Consider the following 25,000-nt stretch of genomic DNA (forward strand, 5'->3'; position numbering starts at 1 on the left):
GCTTCTATGGCTAAAAATCCTGTACCCTCTGAAGGGGATTCCAGAGCACTAGACAGATGGGGGAAAAAGGTTTACACCTCAGCCACTCTAGCTATGAGGGCAATAAATTGCCAATTTCACATGCTTAAGTATCAGCAATTTCTAATCTCACAGTTAAAGGAAAGAATCACCACTCTCCCTCAACAGTCTGAATTGAAAGAAATGCAGGATCTGTTGCATGAAACTGAACAGGTGGGCAAACACACCTTACAATGTGGGTTTGATTCTCTGGAGGCCTCTTGCAGAGCAGCTGTCACTGGGTCTGTTATACGTAGACATGCTTGGTTAAAGGAACAAACTCTGCCTGATCATGTTAAAGCAAAGCTTCTAGATGCTCCCTTACAGCAGGATGTACTTTTTTGGAGTTAAAGCAGAAGTCGTCTTAAAGAAAATGGAGGATAAGGCAAAATCTATGCAGACAGTCAAAGATTTCCTACAGGTACAGCCCCCTCGCTTCAGCAGAAATTGGCCAACAAAAAATTGGTCCTTTCCAGCTACTGACAGACCACAGAGGGGTAAATACAGACGTCCAAGAGGCAGAGGACAACCACAAGCCCAGTACAAACCTCGACAATGGGGCACTACAACACAGAAGGGAGGAGAAGACCGGTCCCAACCTACCAGAAGGCAAACTCAATGACTTGCATCTCATCTGGCCAAGCAACACTGTCTTGGCAGCCCCCTTGGGAGGAAAACTCGCACTTTTTTCAGACAACTGGCGCATTGTCACAAAGGACAAATGGGTCCTAGACATAATTTCACGAGGATACAGATTCCATTTTCACACCTTGCCAATGAAAAGAGGAATGCCAAACCTGCCACAAAATCAATGGGCAGAGGCACAAAAACAAATTATAGCTCTCATGGACATGAAAGCCATCCAACTGGTACCTACACAGGAGCAAGGCCAAGGATTTTCCTCAAGGCTCTTTCTAGTCCCCAGAAAGGACAATGCCTGGAGACCAATTCTGAACCTTTCAATTCTAAACACCTTCTTACAAGTACCCAAATTCAAGATGCTAACAGTACAGCAGCTTCTTCCCATGTTGGGCAAGAAAGCATGGCTAGTAACGTTGGACCTCAAGGAGGCATACCTGTATGTCCCTATCAGACAAAGTTGCAGAAGATACCTCCGTTTCATTGCAGGTTCAACCCATTACCAATTCTCTGCACTGCCCTTTGGCTTATCTGCTGCGCCCAGGGTCTTCACAAAATGCATGGCACCAGTAATTGCATACTGCAGACAAAGATGAATTCAAATATACCCATACCTGGACGACTGCCTCATCCAAGCAGAAAGCAAGGACATCCTCTTACAACATCTGTTTTTTGTAAAACATCTTCTAAGTTGCCTAGGGTACACAGTAAACGAAAAGAAATCAAAACTAGTACCCTCACAAAATGACATTCCTGGGTGCCAGCTTGAATACAACGGCCCAGAAGGCTTATCTAGCGCCAGACAAACTACAACTGACTCAATATTTCAAAACAATGGCAACAAAGACCCAACTACCTGCAAGAAAAATTCTGCAGGCCTTGGGCTTCATGGCATCTTGCATACTACTAATACCATTTGCAAAGCTGCATATGAGGAAATTACAGTGGTACCTAAAAAGCGTATGGTCTCAACACAGCCACAACTTGGACACAATGATATCTCTCATTCCCTGCCTACAACAGGAGTTTCTATGGTGGTCACAGGCATGTCACCTCAATAAGGGTCAGCCTTTCACCTTGCCCCCAGCCAGGCAAACTATGACAACAGATGCATCGGACTATGCCTGGAGGGCACACATGGCAGGACAGTGCTTTCCAGGCGTATGGACTGCAGATCAAAGGAATCTGCACATCAGTCAGAGAGAGATGCTAGCTGTACAGAATGCTCTGATAGCCTTCAAGAATCTATTACAACCAGGACAACTTACAGTAAGGACGGACATCACCACAGTAATGTGGTACATAAACAAACAAGGGGTTACACACTCCTACCCTCTATGCAGGCAAGCAATGACCTTGTGGAACACCGCTCTGGCTTTCCAAGTTCAGTTACAAGCTCATTTCCTGCCAGGAAAAAAGAACACATTGGCAGACAACCTCAGCAGAAACATCATGGATCCCCACGAGTGGAAACTGGATCCACAAGTATTTGCAATGATAACTCAAAAATGGGGCCTTCCAGACATAGACCTGTTTGCCAGCCCTCAAAACTATCCACTAACAAAATTTTGTACAAGGGCACTTCACCATCAATCTTGGAAAGTGGACGCACTCACTTTCAGTTGGAAAAACCTGACAGTATATGCCTTCCCTCCATTGCCTCTCCTCACAAAGGTGCTTTTGAAAGTCAGAAAGGAGAGACCATGACTGATAGTCATAGCCCCAGACTGGCCACGCCAGCACTGGTACCCACTTTTGAGGAATATGGCCCAGGGTCCTCCTTGGATTTTACCACAAATTGCCCATTTTCTCACACAGCAAAACAATCAGATTCTTCACAGCCAGCTCAAAACCTTAAATCTGGCTGCATGGCAAATCACCTAAGCATCCAGCCAGCTCCTCTTTCCCAAGCAGTTATGGATGTTATTCTGGAAGCTAGAAGGCCCAGCACCAGGAAGGCCTATTCGGACAAATGGAAAAGGTTTTGTGCCTGGAACCAAGCTAAAGACCAAGGCACACTTCAGCCTCACATGCCTCAGATTCTACAGTACTTAACTGAGTTGTTGCACAAAGGACTTTTCTTTCTTTTTCTTCCATTAAAATCCATGCATCAGCTATTTCAGCCCACTACAACACGGATCCACCCTTATTTTCACATCCACTTCTAAGACAGTTCCTCAGATGGGCAAAAAACATTAGACCCCCCAGGAGAGCACCTACACCAACATGGGACCTCAATTTTGTTCTGGAAAAACTTACTCTACCTCCCTTTGAACCAGCTTTCTCTGCAGATCTACAGTTTCTATCATGGAAGACTGCCCTGCTGCTAGCAATAACTTCAGCTAGAAGAGTCTCAGAGCTACAGGCACTAATGACAGTGGAACCTTTCCTCATTTTCCATCAAGACAGAGTTTCTTTACGAACTAATCCTTCCTTCATGCCTAAGGTGGTTTCCAGTGTGGCTTTAAATCAAACCATCCACTTACCCACCTTCTTCCCAAATCCACAGAACAAAGGAGAAAGACTCCTGCATTTCTTGGATATTCACAGGCAACTTCGTTACTACTTGGATAAAACTAAGGTTTTCAGAAAATCTGACCAGCTCTTTGTATCCTATGCTACAGCTTCACAAGGGAAGGCTATATCAAAACAAACCTTTTCCAAATGGGTAGGACATTGCGTTCGGTTTTGCTATACCCATCATGGAAAACCAGTTCCTGATGCCATTAGGCCCCACTCTACAAGGGCAATAGCTACATCTACAGCCTTCCTCAGGGGGGTTCCAACCAAGGAGATTTTGGAAGCTGCAACTTGGAGTTCAGTACACACCTTTACCAAACACGATCACTTACCACTTTACTCTAAGACTAGAGCTGGCTTTGCCACTGCAGTTCTGCAGGGACTTCTAGCCTCCAATAACCCTCTATTATTCCTCCACCCATCCTTAGCTTTGGGATTCAACCCAAGTGTGATGACTGCAGCAGGGTAACCTGATTAACATAGTACAGTTTTGTACCTACCATAAATGTAGATGTTCGAGTGTACACCCTGCTGCAGTCCAGGTTACCCTCCCTCCATCCCCTCTGAACTAACTGGCTAAAATCTCTACAATATCTTCCTGATGTATTTGCTTATAGCTGGAGGGATTTTGTGTTTTTGCAAAATGTACTCAACTTGGTACTAATTACTGACCACCTTTTTGGGGGCACCTGACATCTGGGGCAAGAAAAACTGAAGAAAATGGCGTCGGTTGCAATATATATATACCCCTGGCGCTCTGACGTCAGGGAAGAAGCGACAATAACCAACGTTGGACCAAGACTTTGGAATTCCGGCCGACTGCGGGACCGCCTGACGACAGGATAACCCAAGTGTGATGACTGCAGCAGGGTGTACACTCTAACATCTACATTTTATGGTAGGTACAAAACTGTACTTTATTCAGACCTGGGAAAGTACATGCATCTAACTGCAGTTGCCATATCAATTGACGAAACTCTTAAGAGTTTCCCAATCACCACCCCGGTCTTAAGGTTTAACTTGTTCAATCACCCAAAATTTAAACACAGCTTGGTTACACTCCAGGCTATGTCTATACAGGGCATTAGTATCGTTTTTCTTCCATGTTCATACATTCTGTGTGTCAAACGTCTTTCCGTCTTGCCTATATAATACGAGAAGCATATTTGACAGTATGCAAGGCAGATTACTCCTCAGGTCTGACAATTATAAAAGCCTGTTGCTATCATCTTCCTATTATTATTGACACTAGGAGTAATTAATTCACTCATTTGCCACCCATCCACATTGTGAACAGCACCTGTATGCATAGGTACCAGGTTTTCATCTTGCCCCCTCTGTAATACTACGTTTATGTGTGCCTTTTTCAAACGCATTTTTCAAGTTAGCCCCCCTCCTATAACTAAATTTCAGGGGTAAAAGGAAAATGTTAAGGCTGTTGGGCATAATTTTAAAGATGTTCCAATATTTAAAAATATTTTTTTATTCTTAGTATCTTGATTAAACATCACCCTAAAATAATGTCCTTCCTGGCCAACATTAATATTTTGGTGGGTCTGTTCATTTTCCCCTCCTTGCTCACCATGAACCCACCCTGTTACCTTGATTTAACAAAGGGACATACTTAGTGCCCCACCTCTGCATAATCTCATTTTTTGTAGACTCAGAGTAGCAGGATATTTTCTCTCTCCAAATAACCTACCAATAAATTCTAATTCTTCTACAAAATCTACTCTGAGATGTCATGTGGGCTACACGCACCAACTGACCTTTAATAATCTTTTTCTGATGCTGTGGGTGGTTACTCTCGTAGTGTAAGTATTAGAAAAATATTTTTTACAGAATATTCTAGATACAAGCCTCTGATTAATAGGATATCTTAACATCTAGAGACTCAATATCGGTCTCTCCCACATGATGGGTAAATTTCAAAGTTTGTAGTTGTGTGTTGTTCCTGGTTCGTAGTTGTGTGTTGCTACAGCTGATTCACTTTGTTTTTGTCCTCCCAGAGTACCCCATGCATCTGCAAGGCAAACAAATAATTACTTTAAGGGAATTTCTAAGGGTCCCTGGGTTCATGACTATTTTATTGACATAGTATTCTATGTAGTGATCAAATTGCATATGAGGAAACCTATATATTTTTTTTTTTACCATTCTGGTCCATCAGTGGCACTCTCCAGAAATGCCAGTATTCCACTTATCATACTTGAAAAAATAATTATTTTTGGTAAGTGTAAAGCAGTATAAAACCAGGAGCTCCCTTTCAACTCACAGAAACAGTCCAAAGTCCAACCACAGAAACTCGGACTTTGCTTGGGGAGTACATCTGGAACAAGTCAGAGCCCAAGAAATATGGGACAGTAATCAGGCAGCCCAACTCCTCAAAATAAAGGAAATCATATCCGTTACTTTGGCTGTAAACTTTCCATGAAAGTTTAGTACCAGGAGCAGTAAAGAGGTTTCCTGACACTACAGTAATGACTCACTTTTCCCATCTGTTCTGGTTAGCAGTGGGACATTGGCTAGTGGTTCAGTAATTAAGCCTCACTCATATAGCTGCATACATATCAGGATCAATACATTCTGCTAGGGGGTAATCTGAGTAAACCACTGTAGACCCTATTAAACCAGATGCTGAAACTGGAAGTTTTCCTGGATCTGATATACAAGTGGGATGTGTAAGGCATACACCATTTTGCTTCTCCAGAAAAATGACAGGTCAGCAAGCTCTGCTCAAGAACTCTCCAGAGGGGGTCGGGCATGGAGAGCAGATGGCTTCCTCAACTATCAGGAGTTTTGGGGAGTAGGATAGGTGCGTATTGGGTTTTTAATGGTTGCTTCTGTAGGAGCTGGTGAAGTTAGTTTCTCTACTTTCTTTTCCTATTCCTGTGATCCTAGGATATTGCAGGAGGTTGAGGAGGAGCGAAAAGTTGTAATATCATGCTTTCAGCTCAAGATACATTAGTTCTCCCTCTTGCATGTCCTAGCATGGACTGAGCCAACAATGCTGACTGTGTGTGGATCTCTTGACCCAGGAAAAAGTGATGCACCAGCCCGACTGCCATAAGGCTGACAGCTGTGATACCTTAGCTCTCATCCCCTCCAGGCACAAGTTTTCTAAGGACGTACTAAATATTATGATGGAGGTTAGGCAATTGGAAACAAGGAAATGATCTCTTTAGGCTTGTACTTCACCTGTCTCAGCCTGTCAGCCCCTTCATCATCCCTCTTATTCTTGGTGACCAATGAAACAACTCTTAAGTCCTGCATAATTAGACTGTCTGGCTGAGACATTATCCCACCATAGCACCTTGACTATGTTTTGAAGAAGTAAACTATGCCCCCCCCCCCCCCCCCAAAAAAAAAAAAAAAAAAATTAGTATTGGAAGACACTGGTCTTGTTGGCTGGTGACATCTGCTAGGATACACTCAGAATTGCAGTCACTGATTTGTTTATGGGAACCATTTGATTTGTTTTTTTTATCAAGGATATAGGGTGTCCTTTGCACTGACTTATTTTAATGCCAAAGTTAGTAAAACACATTTTGAACCAAACCATTCACCTTTCATATGCTTTTTCTAGCAAGTGGAGAGAGCAGCACGTGCTTTGGATTTGCTTAAGCAAATGAGATTTTCTTTGGGGGTAACTAAGGAAATAAGCAAATCGGGTCAACTGTGTGTGTGATTTGCAAATGGGGCCAGGCAGGGTCAGCTGTTTTGATGAGCACATTCAGTGCCGTACACCTTCTGGTCCAGTGATTAGTCATCCCATTGATTATAACTGTAGCACTGAGTAACATGATGACGTCATACTTTTGTGGTATGAACTTAACATAGTGGTAGCTGTTAAAGTACATTTATTGTTGCAGTCTGTTTTCCCTCTCCAATCCCCTCTCACCCATTTTGAGCATCTGGAGTTGGGCAGGGTATTTTTACTACCTCACTGTCCTCTCCTCTCTAACAAATTTCCATTGTCCTTGCATTCCATAATTCCTAATGAAGACTGGGACCTTATGATCAAGAGGCTAACCTCATGCTTTTTCTTGATCTGTACCCATACTGTTGCATCTGGGACAAACTTCTTAACCACATCAAGGCACTTACTTGTGTCTGAGTGAGAGGGAGTTGTCCAAAGCCAGAAGGGCAAGGTACAGCTCAGGACGTTGGGCGTATGTGGGCTACTTCCAAACAGGATATACATTTGAGTATGTTTGCAGCAGTAAATGCAGTTGAAACATTTGCAACTGTGGTAGGTTCTTAACAAAGCTGTAGTTCAGTTGGTGGCAAATCACAGAACAAGAGAGAATGTAATGTAAAAATATCTAAGACAGAATATATAGGCAAGTGTTGTGCATGCATGTATGTGGATATATGGTGATAGATCTGTCTGTTACCAGTTATCAAAGCCAGTTCATTCAGGACTAGCTGAGCTTTGAGACAGATACTCATCTAGTGTATGGGAGAGAGAGTGCATCTGTCTGTTTTTATAATTTTAAAGTTGTAAAGCTTTGGTAAAATTTAGCAAAAATTTTGTTTGGCTCTTCCCAGCAAAACTGTTTGAGAAGATGATCATCAACCTCTCAACCAGATGTGGGGTGGGAAGATGGGAGTGTGTAAGTAACACAGTATGGCAATCAGTGTAGCAGCAATTTTTGAAGTGATATGTAGGTTGCGGTATATTTTCTCTGCAGAACTTTTGAAGGAATATTACAAATGATTGAATGTTTTGTTTTTTAGATAAAGGGCTAGAGTTCTATGTTCACATACAAGGACTTCATTGACATTACAGGCAGTAAAACCAAGAAAGGTGCACTGAAAGCGACCCAATAAAGCCACGGACGAAGGCAACCAGTATATGTAACGTTTTATTAAAGAAAAATTCACACTAAAAACACTCCATCTCCATTAACGCTGTTTGAAAATCCGTTTTCGTTTAATCACACTTCATCAGATGTGGGTTAGAGTGAAAGACGGCCCTTTTGTATACAAACAGGACAAACTGAGTGAACACAGTGAAATACTCAACGGCAAGAAATCAAACAGTTTTGTACATTAGACAGTAGCTGAGATGCAATTCCACCTAATCAGAGAGGGTGCTGCTATACCTAGGCAGATGACAGAAGACTTGGGTGGGTGTATTTATGCACGCACGTATGTGCGCAACTGCTGGAATAGCACATGCAGCTGTTACAATGTTTTCTTGCTTCTCTTTTTGATAGGTTTTTGTCTGATCCAAATAGCCGAGAGCATCTGTATTACAAAAAGAGAATGGCCGAGTTCAAAATGGAAAAGCTGAAAAGTGAGGCACCTCCAAAAGTACCTCAGAAAGGTAAGAGATGTTCTTTGTATCATTAGCACAAGCTTTTTGCGAGCTGACTTTATTCCTTGTAATTGCTAGTAAATTGTATGGAAAGGAAGGTGGAGTAGAGGACGTGGGGAAGGAAGTTTAAATGGAACTTGGGATACTACTTTTTGGTATATCTGAAACCTGTACATGTTGGCAGACTTGAAGATAACATTTCTTTCCTCCCGTCTTTTTGGGATCCCACTGCCTATATGTTTATCCCTGTGTTTCACTGCTTGGCTTGGCAGTAGCAGATTACTACATGATTTTCTGCTTGGTAACTTGATGTTAGCAGCACAGTGGTATGAAAGCAGGCAACACAGTTCAGAAGCTAGAATTTAAAGCGCTTTGTCAAACTGCAAACTTTTATTTTTTGGTATGTATATCTAAGTTTCTGCATATAATTGCGGTCACGACCCTTTAAGGGTTAGATTAGGGCCATATCTGTCTTCCTAGTGAAATAAAGCTTTTCCCCAAAGAAAGAATCAAACCATTTTTAATTACTGTTTTGCAGTTTGGAAAAAAAATACCTGTAGTAGACGACTTGCACCTGACCTGTACAGAGTGAAAATGTTTTTAGTTCTTGTGTTACTATCTTGTTTTACTAAAGCAGTTCGTAACATACACCGTTAGATTTCAACCCTAGAAATTCTTTATGCACAAATAAAATTTATTTTCTTCTGAAGTTCATTTTCACTGCATTCATCCATGTAGAATTGAGTAGAAATCTTGCATAGTAATGGTATTATGGTGGTGGTTTTGCTTATTTGAAAACGTCTAGTCTCCCACCATCTGCAGGTTTACAGGTCTGTGGCAGACCTTGTTAAAAGAAAAGGGCACAGTGGAAATAGTTTGCATTGGCCTTTTCATTTACTTTTTGTTATGTGGTGGATTTCCTTAATTTAGAGTTGCATTTTTTGGTTTTGGTAGCCATTTTTCTTATTGGGGTTTTAATTCTGGGAATAGGTGGATTTAACTCTAGTTCATTTAAGGCAGTGGGATGATTAGCTTTCAAGTCTGTATAACCTTTTAATTGGGTTAATGGGAAGCAAACTACCATAAAAGGAGTGGTAAAGATTAGCCAGCAGAGGGTTGAAGGTAGCCAGTTAAAAATTCTTACTAGTTGACAGTAAGGAAACGCTGCTGTGTTATAGTGCAGTGCCATATTTGCCTAATGTTCTTCATTAGGTCACTGTTGCCTTAGCTCTAGTTATATGGGATATATCCCGCCAAGAGTATCGGGCGTCTGGACTGTTTCCATGCTTCAGGCTCCTTCCTCTCACCATATGGCCACACTTTGCACAAGTATGAGTGTAGGAGGGACACATGAGTACTCCAAATTCAGAACTTTCTTGCTGTATGTGCTCTTATACAGATAATAATGTTACTAAACTGATGAGAATCATTGTACACAAAAAAAAGTATATGTACACCACCAGAGGTAAAACACAGCTGCAACTCGATGAGGACAAACACTCAGCCAGTCAACGAAGTAAAAAATCCACTATTTATTCCAGCACAAATACAGGTAAGCGCTTTCGCATTGGAGCTTCATCAGACCTTTGAAAACAATGAACCTAACTTATCTTTTATAGGAAACCAACCCATCTAATAAATCAATTAAATAATCAACCCTTAAAGTCACAATGAAAAATAAAGATAAAAACAAGATAAAAAATCACAAAGACATTGCACAACACATTCTTAAAATATACAATCACTTTAAACCAGTATGCATTTACAAACTGCAAACTGAAGAGCAGAAACTGTCAGAGACCTTATTTACAAAGTCTTCTTTTCTTCAAAACTAGCTTAATAGAAGCCCTTTCATTGAGGCCACTGCCCCGATCTGCTCTTAAAAAGTACAATCCACTGTGTTTCCTTATACTCAGTATGTGTAAGAATATCCCCTTCTCTGATACTAGGTGTAACAGCTTCAATAACCTGAAATTTAAACGTATGAGTGCACCCAAACTCAGTGGCATGCTTTGCAAGTGCATTATGTGGGGACCCCTTCCTAATGTGAGAGATGTTCCCTCATCCTATCACGCAGGGGTCTGTTGGTTTTCCCAACATAAAATGCACCACATGCCACACACTGAGCCAGGTAAAACAACATGTGGGGTCATACAATTGCTAACCCCTCTAAAATAAAAATCCCTTACAAGATCGGGATAATGAAAAGCACCAGATGAATCAATATGGCCACAAAAATTACAAGAGTCGCATGCTACAGTATGGCCACGATAAAGCCTATCAACATTATTGTGTGTCCCAGAACATAGTAACCTCTTCAGGTTCGTATGATTCCTATATCGGAAACTGGGAAAACTGCCTACAATATTACCAATATCATTGTCCACTAAAAGAATAGACCAATGCTGATAAAACAAGTCAGTGACTTTTCTATAATCACTAGTATAGAAAAGTGGAATCTTAGTCTTATTGCTACTAGTGGATGGAGAGAAATTGTTCAATTCTAAAGGCGGGCCAAAATAGGGACATGCCCTAGTAGACCTTAAATCAAGAAGGTCAGACCGCTGTCTGCTCAACTCATCTTGGGTATAACCCCCATCCAAAAACTTCTTCTCCAAGCTGGTCATTTCCTTCTGAAATCCTGCTGATGAGGGATTTAATCTCGATGCTGTCATACCGTCCCCTAATAAGATTCTTAAAAATGAAGCCTGGATGCATGCTTGACCTAAACAGGAACGCATTCCTATGGCATGTTTTCCGATAGATCCCTGTATTAATCAAGTTGTCCTTCAACTTCTCAACAATAACATCCAGGTAATTAATACTTTCATAAGACAGACTATAAGTGAATTTTAGACACAGTCATATTGTTCATGATCCCAAAGAACCTAGCGAACTGTTCAGATGTCCCTCGCCACAGCACAAACAAATCATCCACAAAACGTCGATAAAAAACTACGTGATCTGCAAAATCTGTAAGTGGAAACAGGGACTCAGATTCCCACTGGGCAAGGAACATATTGGCGTAGCTATTGGCACATGAAGTGCCCATAGCTACGCCATGTTGTTGTAAAAACATATCTTCACCAAAGATGAAAACGTTGTTATTCAAAACTCTCTCTAAAAAGAAACAAATCAAATCAATTTGCTTGGGTGAATACCCACTATGTGTTGCTAGATATTGCTGCACACAGTGTATCCCCAGCTCATTGGGTATCATTGTAAACAATGACTTAACGTCAAGCGTAACAAACGCCAAATCTTTGATTTCATCTAGTCCACTAACATCTTTGGTGAAGATATGTTTTTACAACAACATGGCACTCATACGTTTAAATTTCAGGTTATTGAAGCTGTTACACCTAGTATCAGAGAAGGGGATATTATTACACATACTGAGTATAAGGAAACACGGTGGATTGTACTTTTAAGAGCAGATCGGGGCAGTGGCCTCAATGAAAGGGCTTCTATTAAGCCAGTTTTGAAGAAAAGAAGACTTCGTAAATAAGGTCTCTGACAGTTTCCGCTCTTCAGTTTGCAGTTTGTAAATGCATACTGGTTTAAAGTGATTGTATATTTTAAGAATGTGTTGCGCAATGTCTTTGTGATTTTTCTATCTTGTTTTTATCTTTTTATTTTTCATTGTGACTTTAAGGGTTGATTATTTAATTGATTTATTAGATTGGTTGGTTTCCTATAAAAGATAGGTTAGGTTCATTGTTTTCAAAGGTCTGATGAAGCTCCAATGCGAAAGCGCTTACCTGTATTTGTGCTGGAATAAATAGTGGATTTTTTACTTCGTTGACTGGCTGAGCGTTTGTCCTCATCGAGTTGCAGCTGTGTTTTACCTCTGGTGGTGTACATATACTTTTTTTTTTTTTTGAGTACATTTATTTACTTTACACCACTGTGGTTTTACCCAGTGAATGCTAGCAATTTTCATTTTTATTTCTGATAAGAATCATTGGCTTGCTTCACCTGTATCTCCATTGGAGAACATTACTTTTTCTTTGTAAAACCATTTTAAAATTTCCTTGAAAGAATGCACATACCAGCTGTATTTTTGCCTGGGTAAAGAGCATGCCATATTTCTTCTACATTTCAAAACTGTGAGGAGTAGTTTCAACTTGCTCATCATCATTCTTGGGAGCAAGTGCTTCAGTGATTTGGTGCATGTGGCCATGTCCTCATATTCCCCATCGGTGGATCTCCTCTGTCGGCCTAAAAAGAAAGTTTTATCCAAAGAAGGTAGTAATGAATCGGGACATCTTCCACATTTTTGTGGTCTGAGACTGACTCCACTGAGGTACTCATCCCCTCATACCGTCTGTCGGTCTCCTGGGTCTCTCTGGCACATCTCCTGTTCTGGAGAGCGCCATGATCCTTCAGACCGTACATCTGGCAGAATTTAGTAATAAGGGAGAACCATGAATTATCTTGTTTTGAGGGTGCGGGAGGCATATACCAAGTGCCAGTGAGGGAGTATATCATTTGGTCATGTAAGGGATATCTGTTACTTGAATATCTCTCCTAAGACGTCTTGAGATCCCAAAAAAGCATGGGCAGAAATGAAAAATCACATCTTACCCTCCCTGATCAAAATGGTTCACAAGAATACTGGTTTAATTTTGCGTAGGACTTGCTTAAAACCACAGTATTCCTGTAACCTCCTTTTCCATCTTCTTCCTCTGCACCTAAGAAGAAACTCTTCCTCTTCCCTATAAAGAGGAAGCTGTTCTGACTCTGAACATAAGGGCTTAGAAAGTGTCTGTCCAAATCTTCCCCGATTGCATGCAAGTCTGAAATTTGAGGTTACTCGCTCTTTGGATCCTCTTATTCAGGAAATCTTGGAGAGCGAGTCTCTAGAATAAAAAAGCCATTTAAATGGGAAGGAAAGGAGTATCAGAGTTGCAAAAAAAAGTGTTATGAATTCCTTGGTATGAAGTTTACAAAGCTGTGACCATCCCACCAGTCTTGGGGGCTTTTGAGGGCACCTTCACTATAGCATCTGTTTCTTAAGAGTCTCAGCTATCTTCTCTATGGGAAAAAAATGATTTTAGTGTGTCAGATTTGCACATATTTCTATACAAGAATCCTATTGCAGATTCTGCTATTATTTCCTTGGATTGGGACAGAAGCTTGAGCCAGTCAGTCCTCTTTGATAAGGATAAATGTGCCTTTGACAAGTTTGGTAAGAAGGTATACACATTATATAATTTGTCTTTCATGGCCGTAGGTTACCAGATGAACACATCAGAATACCTTTGACCTATTTGTGCTAATATCCAACTGTCTTTGGTTAGCTTTTCCAACTTTGAGGCTAAAACTGATTTGCTGGATATAGCTAAATGTCCTTATGTGATCACTGTTAAAGTATTGGTAACCTATGGGATGTCCTGCCGAAGATGGCCATACATCTGTCCAGCATACCAAAATGTGGGTGCCCTCCCCTTATGCTGCATGCCAGACGTATGACCTCAGCCTTGAGGCAGTGGTACATAAAGGATGTAAGGATGCAAAATTACCTTGGTTCTTGGCTGACAGAAAGCAAGATGTTCTTCGTGTTTCACTGTTGCAGTCATTTACATTTGGGTAATCTACTGGTAGGTTGCCCTCAGTCGGCCTGAATAATAAAGTCTTGGGTCCTGCGTCGGTTGCTGTCCCTTCTTCCATGATGTCAGGTCGTCAGGGGTATAAAACATGCAGCAGACGCCATTTTCATCAGTCTTTCTTGCCACGCGGTGCCCGAAGCAGAAGCGGTTCGCAAGTGCCGGTCGGCCAACTCCTGAAATTTTCGTTTTCGAGTTTCAGAACTGAAGTCTTCAACCTAAAGCTAAGTACCTCATTGGGGAAACTTTTTCTTGCTCCTTACCGATGGCAGTAAAAGTTAGTAATTGTATTATTTGTGGGAAGCAAATACCTCATAAGGATTTTCATTTGTACTGTATTCCTTGCCTAGGCCCTGACCACAACTTACCTTGCTGTCAGTTTTGTGCTAAATTTAATCAACGCACTGTTAAGCGTCTGTATATTTTCGCATCAAAATATTTTGGCTCATGATTTAACTATCCAGAAATGTCGTCTTTTAGCAATCCGACTACCAGAATACACACACAACGCAAAGAAAAAGACGGAGACAGACCGTCTAGGTCCAAAACCGACAAAGCTTCTCCTAAGTCAGTCGCCGGTACTCTGAGGCGCTTTTGCAGCCCTTGATGCCCGCTACTTTTGATTCGCAGGCCTCTACTTAGACCATTCAGAGTCCGGTATGCTGCGTGACAATTTACTTATTGAACCTGCGGATGTTTCTACCTTAGATGGGTCCAGAGCCGCTGAGCAGGCACCTGCTTCTGGAGGTGTTTTCAGGCTTAAAGATTTGTATATTAAACGGACGCCATCTTCAAAACCTAGGCCAAAATCAACTTCTATGTCTAAAAAACAGACGCTTGGGCCACATGCACAGGCCCCTATGCCTAAAAAAACAAGTGATCAAAATGGCTGAGGATTTAATTACCTTGATCAGGGGTTCCCATCCCCCTCCTGCTAAGAGGCCTAGGCAAGGCACTGATTATGAATCATCAGATCAGGTTTCCATTTCTTATGATCAGTAATTATCTATTCCACCTTATGAGGACTTCGATGCAGAAGAATCCATCCCTTCTGCTTCTCCTCCTGAGGATTTTATTTTTGGTGAAACTTTGCATACCTTAAGGGAACATATTCACTGGGAGAGTCAGAATTTCTCAGAATCTAGAAAGAGGCTTAGGGATTTGCTTCTTCCTCAGTATAGGCCTTTGGCTATAACCTCCTGTTCTAGATATTGTTGATGTTTTCTCAGAATCTAGCATGACTTCGGATTCCCTGCCTCCGGCTCCTAGTAAGCCAGACAGATATTACAGGGTTCCTGACTCCCACAAATTCCTTTTTAAAAACCCTACTGCTGACCCTGAAGCAATTTCTCAGGGTCCCAAGGGTGTTAAGGCTTCTACTGCTGAAAACCTACCCCTTCTGATAGAGACTCCAGGGTGCTGGATAGATGGGGTAAGAAGGTTTACATGTCTACAATCTTGGCAATCAGGACTTTAAACTGTTAATTTCATATGCTTAAATATCAGCAGCATACTTTGCAATGTGGTTTTGATTCCTTGGAGGCATCTTGCAGGGCCGCTATAACTGGATCTGTGATAAGAAGGTATGCTTGGCTCAAGGAGCAAAATCTGCCAGATCATGTTAAAGCAAAATTGTTGGATGCTCCTTTACAACAGGACAGTCTATTTAGTAATAAGGCAGAAGAAGTTTTGAAAAAGATGGAAGACAAAGTTAAATCTATGCAAACTGTAAAATATTTCCTACAGCCTCCCAGGTTCAGTAGGCACTGGCCTACTAAGAATTTGTCCTTCCCAGTACCCACCAGGACCACTCTGGTCAAACCCAGACGCTCCAGGTTTCAGTCACAAGGAACTTACAGAACAAAACAATGGGGTGCCTCCACCTCCAAATCTGGAAGTAGCAAGGCACCTCCCTACGGTAAACAGTCTCAATGACTCCTCTGCCATCACCAAGCAGTTATCTTTTGGCAGCCCATTTGGAGGGAAAACTGGCACATCATGCACAAAATTGGCATCTAATTACCCAGGACAAGTGGGTTTTAAATGTAGTATCACAGGGATACAGATTTAATTTCCACATGTTGCCAATCCCAAACAGATGGCCAGATCTGCCTCCAAATCAGTGGGCAGTGGCTCAGAAACAAGTTATGTCCCTCATGAATATGGGGGCTATTCAACCAGTACCAGAAAAGGAAAAGGGACAAGGTTTTTATTCAAGACTTTTCCTGGTACCCAGAAAAGTCAAATCATGGAGTCCATTTCTGGACTTATCCATTCTAAATACATTCCTGGACATTCCAAAATTCAAGATGCTGACTCTACAACAGTTATTGCCTATGCTAGGCAAGGATGCCTGGTTGGTAACTCTAGACTTAAGAGGCTTACCTGCATATCCCAATCAGGGAATCTTGCAGAAGATACCTCCACTTCAAAGCAGACTATTTGCATTACCAGTTCTCTGCACTGCCCTTTGGCTTATCTACTGCACCTAGGGTCTTCACAAAGTGCTGGGCACCAGTAATTGCATTTTGCAGACAAAGAAACATTCAGGTTTATCCTTATCTGGACTGTTGTCTAATTCAGGCAGAAAACAAGGACACTCTTCTACAGCATCTGGCGTTTGTAAAAAGGCTTCTAACTTGTCTAGGGTACACCATAAATGAAAAGAAATCACAACTGGTATCCTTTCTAATTACATTCCTGGGTGCAAGCTTGAATACAACTGCCCAAATGACTTGCCTACGCCAGAAAAACAAATTCAATTGATGACTTTCAAACAAGTGGCCACAAAAACCCACCTATCTGCGAGACAAACTCTGCAGGCCTTGGGGTTCATGGCTTCCTGCATTCTACTAATTCCATATGCAAAACTGCATATGAGGAAACTTCATTGGTACCTAAAAAGTTTATGGAGTCAACATTGTCACAGCTTGGAAACAATGAATGTGAAGTTGTTCAATCTCGCCGGTTGTTCTTACATGTGAGTACAGAGCCGATCGCGTTACAAGCTCAAGATCTTTCAGTAGCTCGAGGCACAGTACCTATCCCGTGATGCTCTCTGACTAACCCTCAGATCTAGTTTGCCACTGCAATGGATCGCAAGTCTTCAGTGTGCTTGGGCCAGTGAAGGTTTATTAAGAAGTATATTCTACAGCTAAGTTTACATTTTTATATATTTCTGTTTTTCTACCAGTATCCCTTGTTATACTGTATTTAGGGCTTTGTCCCTGTTTAGTGTGTTTTATTGGAGCGAGTTGCTCTTGGGCCTTGCCCTATCTTCTGTTGGTTACATCCTTTGCTGTAGTTGTATAGGGATCGGTCAATTTCCCCCCCATCCCACCTTTTGGCAAGATTGTTAGATTGCTATTGGATTGTGCTGTTGTACTTGATATTATCAGGGATCTGATAATTGTGCCTTCTCTGTGTTTCTCCTCTTTGTTATTGGATTGTACTATTGTACTTGATATTATCAGGGATCTGATAATTGCGCTTTCTGTTGGACATGATGGCTGACCAAAAGCAAAAGTCTGGATTTAAAAGATGACTGTGGTCAAAAAATGTCAATCACAGATAACCACATTTCTTGTGTTTTATTGTTTGGGACCTCTTCATTTGCAGGAGGATTGTTCCATCTGGCGCACTTTTTTTTAGTGGCAGAGTTTTGTTAGAGAGACGTAGGAAACTGATTGATCGAGGTCTCAACACCTGAATTTCGAGAAGCTTTTGACAAGTCTGACCAGACCTCCAAGTTTTCGAAAGGGTCAAAGTCATCTCGGGTGTCCTTGGAGCTTAAGTCTTTGGCTCCGAGCACCTCTGTTAAGGTGCGGTCACTGGTTCTTAGGTCTTCGGAACCGTGTGCCGAACCGATGATTCTGAGCCAACCTTTGGTTTTGGAGCCGGTATCGGAGACTTTAAAATCTCCAATACTTGGGTCTATAGCTTCTTCGGTCTCTTTGACCAGCTCTTCAAGGACACTGTCTGATATTGATGTGGACCGTGTGGTGCAGAGGCTCTTGGAGAATCCGGCATTAGCTAAACTGCTCTCTGCTTCATCCCAACTGGGTTCGAGCCCTGTTCGGCCCCATTGCCTGTGACTACTACTCCGAGCCTACCCAGGCCTTCGGAGGTGGAAGATCTGATGGATGTGGAACCTGTGGAGCGGAGTCCTGTTCCAGTGACTTTGGTTCCACCCAACCTGACATCTTCAGTGCCATCCGAAGAGTCTCTGATCCGACAGTCTCTTGTCAGTTCTAGGGGAGAGTCGAACCGCCGCATCTGTTCCAATGCTTGTGAGCTTGGCTCTGTCCTCTGGTTCGGAGGCCTTGGTACCTGCGAGGCCTCAGTCTTCTTCGGAACCGGTGGCGGCCTCTGGCCCAGACTCCGGGGACTTTGATGCCGTGAGGAGGGTGTTGTCTGCTCAGACCCACACTACAGGTCTCTCCTCTTCCTCCCTGAAGATGCCGAGTTCTGCCTCTTCATCTAAAGCACCTAAGCGACTAGACCCAGAGCCTCAGATATCACCTTTGGGTGAACCCTGCTCTACTGAAACTTCACCAGACGCCCCCACTGATGAAGCTCCCAGAAAGAGAGACTGCAAGAGGAGGCATTTGGATTCCCCTCAGGAATCCTTGACATCAGACACCGACTTAGAGGAATCTGATGGGTCCCCATGGTCCCCCTTGGAGGATGTCTCCTTTGTGGACATCTTAGAAATACTTAAACAGAGGGGTGACTGGCAGTCCATTCACCCTAATGAGGATGAGTCTGTGCTCCTGAATGCCTTTGGGTTTCAGTCCTCTACCCTCATGGCATATTCCGCCCTTCGAACTAAAGGAACTGGTCGCTCGAAGGGCGTGGGAGTCCCCTGATACCATGGACCCAGTCCCTTGTAAGCCCAATAAATTCATCACTATGCCTCAAGAGAAATCATTCCTCACCAAAGGAGTCCCTGTTGATGCCATGGTGGTGGCGGCGGCCACCAAGAAAGAGATGTCAGAGACGACTACTACTACTACTACTACTACTGTCCATCCTCCTAATAAGGATTCTAGGATGATGGACAGATATGGGAAACACATATTTTTAGTTCTGTGACATTTGCCATGAGATCACTTGACACATTTTACTCGCCTTCAACGAGATCTTCAAGAACTCTGAGATACTCTAAAGGGTAACACAAATGAGGCTATTTCGGAAAAAGTTACAGCTTTTTACCCTTAATTCCGGATGAGGCTATTTCGGAAAAAGTTACAGCTCAGCTTTTTACCTTTAATTCTGTCGTCAACTTGTCCATGCGGCTCATTTCCTATGCAGCCAAGGGATCGAGTCGAGCAGCAGGTTCAGCGGTTGCTCTGTGGAGACTGTCCTGGATGCGCTTTTGCTCCTTTGTGGAAGCCTTCAAGTTGTCTTTTCTGTACCCCGTTTGATGGCTCTTCATTGTTTGGGCCTAAAATCAGGGAGACCCTCACTAGGTGTGAGTAGGAAGGAAAGACTTTATCTGCCATAGGAGTCTGTTTTTCCACCCCTATTAGACCATACCCCAAAGGGCAAAAAGGTGGAAAAATGTGGTTCCGGAAGTCCCAAGGAGCTTTCCAGAACACACGTAGTGAACCCCCCTTTAGGGGCAGATGAGGGGGCAATAATGGAAGATTCCGCTTTGCCGGCAGAGGGGGTCCACAGAACCAGGGTGACAGCAGGTTCCTAGCAAGCCCTATCAGCGCTCCTGAGAGGAGGCACGACTGTCCTACTCTGGACACAGTCTGGGGTCGCTTGGCTTTGTTCCCAGATGCCTGGCTAGGAGTTGCATCAGATTCTTGGGTACAAAACATAGTTACCAGAGGTTACCTCATTCCCTTTGTAGAACCCTCATTACCCACAAAAAGAACCCCAGATGTTCCACCCAGTCTTAGGAATCAAGCAGTCACAGAAATCCAAAACCTGCTAGAAAGAGTCATCCAGCCAGTCCCGGAGGACCAGATAGGATCTGGAACTTAACCCCAGTTTCTTTTTAGTTCCAAAAAAAAAACAGGGGACTGGAGGCCCATTTTAGACCTCAGCAAACTCAATACATTCGTAAAGAAGTAGTTCTGGATGGTCACGCTTCAATCGCTACTCCCGTTCCTGGTAACAGGCGATTGGATGTGCCCTTTAGATCTCAAGTATGCGTACTACCACATCAAAATGGCCAGACCATCCAGAGATCACCTGCGTTTCCGGCTGGGGGCCAGTCATTACCAATTTCGAGCTCTGCCCTTTGGTCTCATTACAGCCCCCAGAGTGTTCTCCAAATGTATGGCAGTAGTTACGGCTCACCTGAGGCATCTAGGATTCCGGGTGTTTCCGTTTCTGGACGACTGGCTCCTATCCGCCACCACCAGGCATCAACTCATTCAGTCCAGAGATCATACAATCAATCTCTGTTCTCGGTTAGGAATAACCATAAGTTTTGAAAAATCTGCTTTATTACCAACGCAGCACATCTCATTTATCGGAGCAGACCTAGACACCACCACCACCCTGGCCAAATTACCTCTAGAAAGAGTCACCTCTCTAAGAAATCAGGTGTCATGCTTGTTACAAGAAAAGAAAGTACCTGCGTCTCAGGTTTTAAAACTCTTAGGCACAATGGCAGCTTCTCTCGTAGCAGTACCTCTGGGCTGGATGCATGTGCGGGTACTCCAGTGGGTTGCTTTTCATCCAGTGGTCCTACCAGCAGCTCCCGATGTCATTCAAGATTCTGTTGACAGATGCTTGCAAGAGAGACCTTCTCTGGTGGTTCAACAGCCACCAGATGACAGTAGGTCGACCATTTATATTGCCCCCCCCAGTAGCCACGGTAACCACAGACGCTTCCCTGATAGGGTGGGGGGGGGGCTTTTTCAGGGAAAGACTGCCCAAGGCACCTGGTCACAGATGGAATGTCATTTGCACATCAACGTCTTGGAGTTGAGAGCAGTGCTTTTAGCGTTGCAGCACTTTCACAACTCTCTACCTCAGGGGACGATTGCGATTCAGACAGACATGTCTGTGGTCTGGTACATCAACAAACAGGGGGGAACCAAATCTTACCCCTTATGCGAGAATCATTGAGGATTTGGAAGTGGGCTGTCCACCGAGCACTTTCTATTAGCAATGCACATCCCAGGGAAATCCAACGTGATAGCGGACAAACTGAGCAGAGCGATTTTGTTGCTCCATGAGTGGTCCCTCAAACAAAATGTGGCAGAAATGATATTCTGCAGATGGGGCCAGCCTTACTGTGACCTTTTTGCATCTCCGATGAATGCCAAATGCAGAAGCTACTTTGCCCCGAGCCCCCCACCAGGGGACAGTCCCAGGGATTCACTTGTGCATGATTGGCCCTCTGGTTTCCTTTATGCTTTTCCTCCAACCCCACTGATTCCCAGTTTCTTACTGAAATTAAAGGGCTCTGGAAGCATTCGTCAGGAGTTCTTCACCCCTCTTTTCAGTTCCTCAAACTGACAGCTTGGCTCCTCCACTTCCCAACCTAGCCAGGTCATAAAATCTGTCTTCCGAAGTACAACATATTCTGGTTTCCTCTCATAAAGTCTCCACTAGGAAACTGTACAGTAGTAAATGGAAACGTTTTGTTTACTGGGCCTCTCAACGCGATATTGATCCCTATGCTGCCCCTCTCGATATGGTTCTGGAATTTGTCGTTACGATTTTTCAGGAAGGTGCTGCAGCGGCCACTGTTAGAGTTCAATTGGCTGCTATATCTAATTTTCACTTTGGGATTGAAGGATCTAATCTTATGTCACACAGATTATGTAAAGCCTTTTTGAAAGGGACTCCTCACCTAAGGCCACCCATCAGACAACCAGTTGCACCATGGAACCTAAATTTAATATTATCTCAGCTGATGCTTCCCCCCTTTGAGCCTGCATCCTCTTGCCCCTTGAAGTTCATGTCTTGAAAAATATTATTTTGGTGGCTATTACTTCAGCTCGTAGAGTTTCTGAACTTCAAGCTCTTTCTATTAGGCCCCCTTACTTGGTATTTTTTCCTGATAGTGTGTCTCAGGACAAATCCCACTTTTCTTCCAAAGGTCTGCTCCGAGACTAATCTGAATCAGTCTATTGAGTTGCCCACTTTTTTCAGACATTCTAATAAAGTGGAGTATATGCTACATAAACTTGATGTCCACAGACAATTGAGATTTTACTTGGACAGAACAAAGGATTTTAGAAAATCTGAACAGCTTTTTGTCTCTCACACCGATAACAAAAAAAGGGCAATGTGTGTCTAAATTTACCTTGTCTAAATCATTATCAGATTGCATAAAGTTTGTATACTCCAACTAATCAGACCTAAGAATACAAGGTGAAATCTCATTCCACTAGGGCGGTATCCACATCTCTAGCTCACGCAGCTAGTTTGCTTTGGGACACCATTTGTGCAGTCGCCACTTGGTCAAAACCACATATGTTTGTCACTCATTACAAAGTGGACAGGGCCTCCAGGGACAGGGCTTCCTTTGGTTCCACTGTTCTCAGGAATGTACTCCCGTGAGCCACCCAGGGTTTGGGTGCTTGGGGCCTTCTGCGTGTAAGAACAAACTGCGAGATTGAACAACTTCACATAAAGAAGTTATGTTCTTACCATAACATTCCATGCGAGTTGTTAATCTCTCCTTTGTTCTTACACCCCCCCATCCCCCTCCGGGTTCTTGAAGATCGGTTACGACTGGGGGTCTGGTTTGGTTTGTCTACTGTCCTATACTTGTACCAGACTTCTTCCTGTGGTTAACTATACATATACGTTTTATATGTCCACATATTGAGATTTAGGGTATGTTAGGCTGTTCCTTTGTTGCTGTATTTAGCGAACTAGATCTGATGGGTTAGTCAGAGAGCATCATGGGATAGTTACTGTGCCTCGAGCTACTGAAAGAGCTTGAACTAGGAAAGCAGCTGACTCGGAGCTGATGTATCGGCTCCGTACCCACCTGTAAGAACAAAGGTGAGATGAACAACTCGCATGGAATGTTATGGTAGGTACAGAACTTCTTTTTCCTAACATTCCTTACCTGCAGCAGGAGTTCCTATGGTGGGCAGAGGCCTGTCACCAAAACAAGGGACTGTCATTCATTCCACCCCCTGCCACCCAAACCCTGACTACAGACTCATCAGATTATGCTTGGTGGGCCCATCTGGCAGGGAGATGCATTCAGGGCGAATGGAGCCCAAATCAAATGCACCTACATATCAACCAGAAAGAAATGCTAGCTGTACAGAATGCTCTGACAGCATTCAAGGACTTTATTCATCCAGGACAACTACTGATAAAGACGGACAACACCACAGTTATGTGCTACATAAACAAGCAGGGGGGTACCCATTCCTACCCACTTTGCAGACTGGACATGGCTTTGTGGAACACAGCCTTGACTTACCAAATACATCTACAAGCTCAACTCCTGCCAGGGAAGCAAAATACTCTGGCAGACAAACTAAGCAGAAATTTTATGGACCTGCACGAATGGAAAATGGATCCACAAATCTTCAGCATGTTGACACGAAAATGGGGGAGACCAGACGTAGATCTTTTTGCCTCTCCCCAAAACTATCAGTTGGACAAATTCTGCACAAGAATCCATCACAAAAAAGCTTGGAAAGTGGATGCTCTCTCCTTCAGTGGGAAAAACCGATCAGTCTGTGCCTTTCCCCCTCTGCTCTGCTCTCCAAGGTTTTACTAAGTCAGACAAAAAAAAACGAAAATGATTCTGATTGCTCCAGATTGGCCTCGCCAACACTGGTACCCACTCCTATGCAATATGTCACACCCTCCTCTGTGGTACCTGCCTCATACACCTTATCTACTGTCTCAGCAGAACTATCAAATTCTGCACACTCTGCTCCAAACTCTGAATCTTGCAGCATGGCTAATCAACTAATTTCACCAGTTACATCTCTCAGTAAACCTGTGATGGATGTCATTTTGAAGGCTAGAAGGCCTAGTACTACAAAATCTTATGCTGATAAATGGAAAAGAGTCTGTGCCTGGAACCAAGCACAAGGAATAAACACAGCAATGCCCAATATTACTCAAATTCTGCAATAGTTAACTGAGATGCTTCACAAGGGCCTTTTTCTTATATAAAAATCCATGCATCTGCCATTTTGGCTCATTACAACATCAGAGCCTCCTCTCTTTTCTCATCCCCTGCTAAAGCAGTACCTCGGAGGGGCCAAAAATTCGAGACCTCCCTGGGAGCACCAACTCCTGCATGGGAGCTTAATTTTGTGCTGGAAAACCTCACCCTACCTCCTTTTGAACCAGCTGCTACTGCAGACATAAAATGTCTCTCTTGGAAGACCACTTTCCTTTTAGCAGTCACTTCAGCTAGAAGGATTTCAGAACTACAGGCTCTCATGGCAGTGGAACGTTTTCATTATCTTTTACCAGGACAGGGTGGCTCTCAGGACAAATCCATCCTTTATGCCTAAAGTGGTGTCTAGCGTGGCTCTTAATCAGACCATTCATCTGCCAACCTTTTTCCCAAATCCACAGAACAAGGGGGAGCGGATTCTGCATTCATTGGATGTACACAGACAACTAAGATTCTACTTGAACAGGACAAAATCTCTAAGAAAATCTGAGCAATTACTGGTGGCATTTGCTGCAGGGGCAGAGGGAAAGGCTATTTCAAAGCAGACCATTTCAAAATGGATAAGCCATTGTATTAGTTTCTGTTACTTGCACCATGGTAAACCTGTCCCCAAGGGGATCATATCCCATTCCACCAGGGCTGCATCTGCTTCTGCAGCCTTTCTCCGAGGAGTTCCTACCAGCTACTTGGAGCTTCGTTAATACATTCACCAAACATTAT

At 43.0% G+C, this 25,000-nt stretch overlaps 1 protein-coding gene across 1 annotated transcript in view; it reads left to right on the top strand.

Moving 5' to 3' along the window:
* Positions 1–25,000, top strand: part of SUGP1 (SURP and G-patch domain containing 1) — a 397,363-nt gene that overhangs the window by 163,664 nt on the left and 208,699 nt on the right. Inside the window, exon 5 of the mRNA XM_044054782.1 lies at positions 8,439–8,548. Within this exon, the coding sequence (XP_043910717.1) occupies positions 8,439–8,548 (110 nt within the window). The remainder of the gene's footprint in view (positions 1–8,438; positions 8,549–25,000) is intronic.

This window comes from Protopterus annectens, chromosome 13.part0 (genome assembly GCF_019279795.1).
Source record: "Protopterus annectens isolate FY-2018-M chromosome 13.part0, PAN1.0, whole genome shotgun sequence".
Classification (NCBI taxonomy): Eukaryota; Metazoa; Chordata; order Ceratodontiformes; family Protopteridae; genus Protopterus; species Protopterus annectens.